Source organism: Bison bison, unplaced genomic scaffold (assembly GCF_000754665.1).
Source record: "Bison bison bison isolate TAMUID 2011002044 unplaced genomic scaffold, Bison_UMD1.0 scf7180017845527, whole genome shotgun sequence".
NCBI lineage: Eukaryota > Metazoa > Chordata > Mammalia > Artiodactyla > Bovidae > Bison > Bison bison.
Genome location: NW_011476100.1, coordinates 1,731 through 11,043, shown reverse-complemented (window position 1 = coordinate 11,043; position 9,313 = coordinate 1,731). Strand labels below are relative to the sequence as shown.

General features: G+C 52.8%; 1 protein-coding gene across 1 annotated transcript in view; it reads left to right on the top strand.

Moving 5' to 3' along the window:
• Window positions 1–9,294, top strand: part of LOC104985337 (histone deacetylase 4-like) — a 13,098-nt gene extending 3,804 nt beyond the window's left edge. Inside the window, exon 2 of the mRNA XM_010835469.1 lies at window positions 7,632–9,294. Within this exon, the coding sequence (XP_010833771.1) occupies window positions 7,632–7,756 (125 nt within the window). The 3' untranslated portion in view covers window positions 7,757–9,294. The remainder of the gene's footprint in view (window positions 1–7,631) is intronic.
• Window positions 9,295–9,313: the final 19 nt, after the last annotated feature.

Sequence of the window (9,313 nt, the reverse complement as noted above, 5' to 3'; positions counted from 1 at the left end):
CTACCCCGCCCCTCTCCCGTCCCGCCTTCTGCTTCTGCTCCTGACAGCCCCTCGTGATCCTACGACGGTAGGTTGTTCTTTGAGGAACGAGGGCTAGGTGGAGAGGGTCAGCAAGTCCCTGTGCGCCCGGCTCACCAGCAAACCCAGGGACTCACCAGGTCGCTCAAAGGCAGCTTGGTCTACAGTGCTTCCTCCCCGTCTGCCAGAAACTTCCAATAAAAATAACATCTCAGGCCTCACAAAATATGAAAAGATTTGACTTCTGAAAACAGTTTCAATCTGTTCAAAGTCAAAAACAATTTCTTCTGCCCACCGGGCAGCCCCTCGACAGGCTGTAGGAATGTTCTCTTCTCCCCTCCAGGCTCGTCACAGCAGCAGCCCCAGCGGTTCAGCTCATGGGTTTGGGTGGTCGGGTTTATTATTAATAAGGGACTGTGTACAGTGGGTACTTGGCACGCCTGCATCAGCCCTGCAGCCCTCAGAGTGTGGTCTTGAGAGAAGGCAGGCTTGGCAGGCCGCATGCTGGACGCTGCTCGGGCCTCACCTATGAAGGAGATTCTTGTTTGTGTGGCTCACGGAGGCCCTGGCGTTAGCATCTCCAGTTTGTAAGCATTTGAAAATGTAGTGCAGAGCTTCCGTTGTGTCATTTCTTGGGGTTCTTTAAAAAATGAATTTCTTTTTGAATATTTCATTGAAAGGTTTGTTACATTTAACATTTATGGTGCTTTTAATTTTAAATAATTCTGCAGTTTTCCTGGTTGATGCCAGTTAATGCTATTGATTTGGTAAAACAGTGAATTCTTAGAGTTGATGGCAGTTTTCATCTTACTCAGCATGAACACATGCTGTTTCATCTGTTTTATTTAATATAACCATGTTTAAGACTCTAAGGTACACTGTCTTTAAATTCATTTAAAAACAAAAAGTCCAACAGAAGACCTGTCTTTGTTCTCTGGACAGTTTGGAACTAACACTAGGGCATATTTCTCTCTGGTAGTTACAACCACAGCCTGGGGGGCGGGGGGAAGGCGCCCTCACTTGGAGAAGTTGTTAGCTTTGCCTAAAAATGGTTCAAAAGGGTGGAGATAGGGACTTCCCTAGTGGCTAGGTCCAGTGGCTAAGACTCCCCACTCCCAATGCAGGGGGCCTGGGTTCAATCCCAGGTCAGGAAACTAGATCCCACATGCCACAACTAAGAGTTTGTGTGCCACAGCTAAGACCAAATAAATTTACGTTTTGTAAAAGGGAAAAAAAAAGATGGAGCTGGAAGATGGGACACCAGCCCGCGAGTCGTTCCTTGTCCCGTTTGTAGGGTGATCAGTCCCTCTGCGGGCGCTAACCTGAGAGACATGTCTGGTGGCACCTGCTTCGGGGACCACTGAGCCCCCGGACTCTGCCCCCAGCAGGTGGGCCCCACCCAGAGCCCCTTCCCTGCCTGGGTTTCCTTGAACGCTTGTCCTCTGACTACCCCGACACCCCCCCGGGGCAGAGGGCTGTCTGTGTCTTGCTTACCTCTGTACCCCCCGGCTAGTTCACTGCTGGCACATAGTATATTCCCTGTAAGGCTGTCAGATGAATGAGTGATCATCAGCAGAAATTAATTTTTTTAAGTAAAAAAATTCAAAGCGTGTACTCATTTACTGAACGTGTCTTGCCACTGCTGGAGCCTTCACTTAAGGTGGGGAAAGAAGTCTTTTGAGAGGCGAGGGCGTGTATAACCAGAGGGCGAGGAGCAGAGCCGGCATTGTCCGCTCCAAGTTCTCTCCTCTCAGGGTTTCCCAGGTCTTTTTCATGGGGAGGAAGTCAGGGCTTGGGGACTTGCATTCGTTTCCCTCTGATTCCATGAGAGCCTGGCAGGGTGCCCGCGCCCACCCTGGAGCTGGACGAGGGCCTCGTGTGTCCGCGGCGGCCCAGGGCCCGTCAGATGCACCTCCTCCTGTGAGGACCCTGCAGGCGGCTCAGGGAACAGGAACACCATCCGTGTTCCAGCCTGGTGGGCGCCTCGGAGGTCCCTCAGTGCCCCCAGGGATGGGTGGTCGTCTCCCTGGATGGTGCAGGCGCCCCTGCCCACATCTGGGCCCTGCTGCCGGCCCGACACTGTGTTTATCACGGGTGTGCCCTCTCTGCTGGCACCGGACATCTGTTCTTGTTGCTTCTCAGAGCTCAGGAGCCCGTGGTGCGAGCCTGGGTTGTGATTAAGCAGGGAGGCCAGCACTTCCCCAGTGTGGCCCGTGCCATGCACTCTGCAGGGCCAAGTGCATCCGTGTTAACAGGGCTTCCTGGGCCAGTCGGGCCAGCTGACACCCAGTGAGTGGGGTTCTGTGCCCCAAGGACCCAAGTAACCTTGGTTTACTCCTTCGGGCCTTTTGGACGGACCTAAGGGTCAGCTCCTCGGACAGGCCCTCCGGTCATCCTGCTGCTCGTCCTCCCACTGGACGTCGCCCCAGCCCAGCACTGCAGCCAGACACCAAGCCCCGCCCTTGGTCCCCGTTTCTCCCGCCCCGCCCCTGGTGGGGGTGTCCTGCAGGACTTTGTGTCCTGCTGTGGTCTACCATTTGCATTTTGTCGAGTATCCCCCTGGGGCTGAGAGGCCATCAGGAATGCCAGGGGGCTGCGTGTTGGGCACCTGATATGCAGATTTCGGCATTTCTCTGAGTGGGATTTTTCAGACGAGACAGACACAATCAGGCTGAAAGCGTTCAGAATGGTCCGAGTCCAGCCTTGGCTGCATTTGGAGGGAGCCCAGGGAACCTTGCTGGAAAGCGGAGGTGTGATTTTACACCTCCGGTCACTTCCCACCGCCTGGTCACATCACCATTCCCTTGGCCTTTCGTGCGGGTCTCGCTGGGTCTGTCATGTGGTCTGGGGCGCTCTGCCAGGCAGCTGGCTCACCCGTTCACACTTCACACAGGTAGCCTGGGCGAGCCTCGCTGCTCCGGTGATGGTGGGTCGTCTCCTGGGACACCGAGAAGGCCTGAGGCAAAAGCCCCGAAGCCCAGTGGACCACTCCTGGTGCACTCAGCGTCAGGCACTTTCCTTGTGCCTCCCTGGCAGGTCTCGTTCAGGTCCTGCCACAACTTGGACAATTATGTTCCCAAGGGGTTCCTTCTGCCTGACCCTCGTCCATGGCACCCTGAAATCCGTCATGAAATGGCCTCAGTGGAGTGCTGCCTTTAATGTGAACCTATTTATGAAAACTCAACACAAGAAAAACAAGGATAAAATGAAACTGATTATTTTCCCGAACAGTGTAAAGATCAAAACTTCCAGGAAATCGAAAGAAAAAAAAATCACAATGAGAAAACTAGAATAGATTCCATAAAAACAAGCTCTTGAACATTTGAGTTAGGAAAAAACAAGTCTTTTCTTTCCAGTGTTGGGAAAGCACAGCTCTTTGGTCTCATGCTTTTCCTTTAGTCTTGTGTACACTCCGTTCCCGCAGAGGACTTCACCCCTGACACTGCTGGTCACCAGGCACGTGGAGGATTTCCCCGCAAGAGGCAATTCCTGCAGCACTGGGTGGGGGCGGTCCTGCAACTTAGCTCAGTTCTGACACTATCTCCCCAGAGGAAGCATCACATCTCACAGCTTCAGGGCTGAGTCAAACAAGAAGATGAGGGACTTCCCTGCTGGTCCTGTGGATAGGAATCTGCCTGCCAGTACAGGGGACATGTGTCTGGAAAGATAGCACATCCGTGGAACAGCTGAACCCATGGGCCACGACCACTGAGCCTGCGCTCTGCTGCAAGTGAAGCCACTGCAGTGAGAAGCCCACACAGCACACCTGGAGAGCAGCTGCCGCTCGCCGCAGCTAGACAAAGCCCACGGGCAGCACCCAAACCCAGCCCCGCCGATAAATGAATAAGGAAGTCTAGGTTTTAAGAAGATGAACAGCCTGAGGAACAGATACAGAGGGTGGTGTGGAAGAGTTCCAAGTGCAGAAGCCTCTGATGTGTGGAGTTGGGGGACCCCCTCCCGGTGTGGATGTGCTCACCAACCTGGACACCCTCTGAACCCCTACAGTGGGGGTTTGTGGAGGCTTCCTCACGTGAGCGTGATCAGTTACCAACCCCACCTCCAGCCCCTCTCCTCTCTGGAGGATTCAGGTGGAGCTGAGAATTTTGGGCTTCTCATGAGGCTTGTCTTGCTGGTGACCCTCCCCCCACAGGAACACCCCCCCCAGAGTCACCCCATTAGAACACAGGGTGCTTCTCATGCTCTCATCACTCAGGAAATTTCAGGGTCTTGGGAGCTCTGTGCCAGGGACTGAGGGCAGAGACAAGTATTTTCTGTCACCTCATAGCATCAGAATATAAGCCACATTTTAAAGAGAAACGAGAGACCAAGGCCAACCTCATGTGAAAAGCAGAGTGTGGAGCTGGGAGCCAGGGGTCTGATGAGACTGAATCAGAATGATTTCACTTGGACTGCCCATCCTCAGTGCCCCCCAGACCACATGGTGATGTTAATACCTACTTACAGCATTAATCACTCCAAAATCACTGCAGATGGTGCCTGCAGCCATGAAATTAAAAGACGCTTGCTCCTTGAGAGGAAAGCTATGAGCAACCTAGACAGCATATTAAAAAGCAGAGACATTACTTTGCCAACAAAGGTCCATCTAGTTAAAGCTATGGTTTTTCCAGTAATCATGTATGGGTGTGAGAGTTGGACCATAAAGAAGGCTGACTGCTGAAGAATTGCTGCTTTTGAACTGTGGTGTTGGGGAAGACTCTTGAGAGTCCCTTGCATTGCAAGGAGATTCAACCAGTCAATCCTAAAGGAAACAAATCCTGAATATTCATTGGAAGGACTGATGCTGAAGCTGAAGCTCCAATACTTTGGCCACCTGAAGTGAAGAACTGACTCCTTGGAAAGATCCTGATGCTGGGAAAGATTGAAGGAGGGAGGAGAAGGGGACGACAGAGCATGAGATGGTTGGATGGCATCACTGACTCAATGGACATGAGTTTGAGTAAACTCTAGGAGTTGGTGATGGACAGGGAGGGCTGGCATGCTGCAGTCCATAGGGTCACACAGAGTCAGACACAACTGAGCAACTGAACTGAACTGAACAGCATTAATGATGAAGTTTAAACATGCCTTAACATGTGATGGCTGACGATAAGTATATTACTGAAAAAAAAAGTCACACTAAAGGATACAAATGTAAAGTGTACACACAGACCCGCAGCACCACCACTGCACACACCACAGGAAGGCTCTGAGAGAACATTGAGCCGAGTGCATCACTGAAGAGCATCAGAGAGAGAAACAGCAGTGCATCCTGGGGGATATCAAGGGCCTGGCAGCGAGACTCAGTCTTCTCGTTTGCAGCAAGTGGCACTCCAGAGTACTGTTATAAAGGGTCAGGTGGTACTCTCAAATACTATTCTAGAGATGCTGGGTCAGGTAGTACTCATAAGTGCTAATAGACAAGATTGAGTGGTACTTCAGAATACTGACAGACAAGGATCAGGTGGTACTCTTCGGTACTGTTATAGAGACATGGGGTCAAGTGGTACATGCGAGTACTAATCGAAAGGCCAAGTGGTATTCCTGAGTACTGATAGACAAGGATCAGTTGGTACAGCCTAGTATTGATGGATACTCAAGGTCAGGTGGTACTCCTGAGTACTGATAGAAACTCAGAGTCAGGTGGCACCCCCAAGTATTGGTAGATAGGGTCGAATGGTACTCCCTGAGTACTGTAGAGATGCCGGGTCAGGTGGTACTCCCAAGTACTGATCAAGACAAGGGTCACGTGGTACTCTGAGCACTGATGGACACTCAAAGTCAGGTGGTACTCCAGAGTACCGTTATAGATAGAAACAAAGATCAGGTGGTGCCCTGGAGTACGATGGAGACACACGGTCAGGTGGTACTCCCAAGTACTGATCGAGACAAGGGTCACGTGATACTCTGAGCACTCATGGACACTCAAGGTCAGGTGGTACTCCAGAGTACTGTTATAGATAGAAACAAAGATCAGGTGGTGCCCTGGAGTACGATGGAGACACACGGTCAGGTGGTACTCCAAGTACTGATCGAGACAAGGGTCACGTGGTACTCCGAGTACTCATGGATACCCAAGGTCAGGTGGTACTCCCAACTCCTGATAGAGGCACAAGGTGAGGTAGTACTCCTGAGTGCTAATAAAGACTACAAGTCAGGTGGTACTCTTGAGTACTATTATAGATAGAAACACGGGTTAGTTGGTACTCTCGAGTACTGATAGGGAAACATTGGCTCCTGGTCTGTGGCATGTGGTGGTCATTGTATAGAGACATTTTGGAAAACAACGTAGATTCTTTAAGAGTTCTAATGTTGTTTTGTTGTTCATAGCTGCTCTGTTCATCTCTTCTGTGGAAATAATCCTACGTGTCGGGGATGACAAGCGTTAGTTGCTCAGGCATGTCCGACTCTTTGTGGCCCATGAACTGTAGCCTGACAGGCTCTGTCCGTGGCATTCTCCATAGAGAATACTGGAGTGGGCTGCCGTTTCCTTCTCCCGGGGTCTTCCTGACCCAGGGGTGGAACCTGCGTCTGCCCCAGCACTGCAGGCAGCCTTTACCGTCTGAGCCGCTGGGGAAGGCGGTGGGCAGGTGATATTTACTCATAAATGTTGGCCAACGTCGTTTCTAACAAAAACAAAAGGAAATGTCTGAAACCATCTCCCAATCGGGAACGGGTTTTCTGAACTGGGCTTTGCTCACCTCGTGAAGCCTTTTCCCACCATTGCAAATGCTGTTTGCATTCTGTGGACCACAGGGACGACACCGTGTTTCTGATGGATGGATCCCACGTGCCCTGGTGTCTCACTGCAGCTCTGAGGAGGTCAGATCAGATGCCAGTGGCCCCTGAGACAGGGTGGTGGCTTTGGCCTTTATTAGTGTCTTTTCCCCAGTTTGCCGGTTATCTTTAACGGGGCTGTGAACAACCGCCACCACCACCAGAAAAGCACACAACACAAGATTTCAGCCTTGTCCCGCTTGGTGAGACACGCTTACCTCAGGAGGTAGCTGTAGGCTGGAAAGAGCAGGACTGTCCCTCTGGCAGGCCTGGCCAGGCCCCCGGCTGCCCTGCCTGCTGCCCTTGCCTTGCCCACTCCCCGCGACGTGGGCCACATCGCTGTCACTCTCGTCCCTATCTCAAACACGGTTCTTCAGTTGGCACAAAACCTCTTCTGAGGCTCGGCCTCTCTTTGCTGCAGCGAAAGAAAGGCCACACAGCTGCACTGCTAGCTCAGGCCCTCCTCTTATGGAAGACCATCCGAATTCCTTCCACAGGGAAAGAAACCACACAGCTGCACTGCTAGCTCAGGCCCTCCTCTTATGAAAGACCATTCGAACTTCCTTCTGCAGAGGATTTGTGTTAGGTAGCGCTGGGTCTTCATGCTGATTCCATCTGCACTTTAAATGAAAATGCAGTTGTATAAAATGTTCCTGGGAAGAAGCTGTCTCCCTTCAACCCCTTGATCCCCCTCTTTCCCATGAGATGCTCTCTGGTGTCAGCAGCATCCTGAGTGGGAACCACCCCTGCCCATCACTGTCCTGCCTTTTCCGGCATGTGATGCAGGGGGCCCTGGGCTAGAGCCTCCAGTCACCCGGCCCCGCTCTCTCCCGCGCCAGGCGCCGTGGCCAGCACGGAAGTGAAGATGAAGCTGCAGGAGTTTGTCCTCAATAAAAAGAAGGCCCTGGCTCACCGGAACCTGAACCACTGCATGTCCAGCGACCCTCGCTACTGGTACGGGTAAGTGGAGGGCCCCGGGCACACGGGGTCTGTGGGAGACCGGAGGGGCGCTCTGTTCTCCACCCGGGATGGCGTGGGATTAGATGCTCCCTGAGCCAGCAGCAGACGCGCTCAGACCCGAGTGGTCCAGTGGTCAGGACACATGGCTCTTGTCCAGATGCAGAGAGGGCCGCTCTTTAAACAAACATTAAAGGGAAACTCGTGGGGCGGGTGTCTGACCATATTCTTGGCTTCTCATGTGACTTTTGGCCACAAAAGGCACCTGTTAAACCGGAACTCTGGTCTAAATCGTCCATATGCACCTACTGAATCTTGCCCAATGCGTTACTGATTACTGGTCAAGTCAAAAGCACCTGTGATCTTTTTATTGTTTTTATACTAAGAATCCCTCCCAGAGCCTGTGTAACTGACAGAGACCACAAAGTGCCTGTTCATGCTCAGAGGCTGACGAGCCTGGCAAAGAGGACTTGAACTTGGTGGTGGGATTGCTCATGTGTTGGGTCTTTCCTCTGGGCCTGCGTGTGGCTCTGAGGGGCTGGCCACCAACCCAGGCCGAGCTGGAAGTGAAGTGACAAAGTTCTGTGGCTTCAGACCATAGTCCGGGTGCCCCACGGTGTTTTTCCTTTGATATCATTTGCTTCTTCTGTCAAGGGTGATTCTGTCCTGGAAGAAGCCTCATCGGGCAGTTTTCATAAATAAAAATGGGATTATCATTCATTCACGGGAGGAAAGCTTAGCTCTTCCTGGATCCCTGAGATGGACAACAGTCTTCCTAACATGCCACCAGATCGCATTGAAATGAACGTGTTTGTTTCAGTAGATTCGGCCTAAAGGGCGTTTTGGTTCTGAAGCCGTCTCCACTCTGAGTGTCAGCAGCCCCCGCACCGCACGGCCACTCCGGCTACACCCACACCCTCCAGCTGTGGGCTCAGCAGGGCCACCACCCACCCACAGCCACGATGGCAGCGGCCACCCTGAAGAGTCGCACATGGCGGCCACGTGCCCTGAGCACTGGGCACTGGGGCCCGTGGACAGTCCTGGGGCCGTGCTCCTGGGGGCCCCATGATGCAGCACTGATCTGTCGTCTCCCCACTAGTGACCGCCCCCTGGGTTTTGTGCTGGGAAGGCTCTGTTGTCCTCCTTTGTAGGGGGACTACCAGGAAAATGCCTTGCACTGTAGTAGGTTGGGCAGGGCAGGAAGAGAAGCTGAGTGGGCTTGGGGGGTCCAGGACCCCCGGAAGTAGCCTGTCAGGTAAAGGTGGGCAGTGCTTCTGGATCCTCCCTCGGGGGAGGTGATGTGATCTGCAGGCCAGGAAGCTTTTCAGCAGAGGCCCTGCTCTGAGAGCAGCAGGGGTCTTCAGGAGCAGCGTAAGAACGCCGTAGGCCCAGAGGAGGTTGTGGTGGGAGGAGGGGCGTGGCTGACCATGCCGGAGTCCATGGATGGTGGCCAGAGGGATGCGAAGGGAAGACTGGGGTGTCAGGAGCCCCGTGAGTGGAGAGGTGGGGCGTCCAGTCTCCAGGAATAGATGCCATGATGATGTACATGCATGTAAAGAGGAGG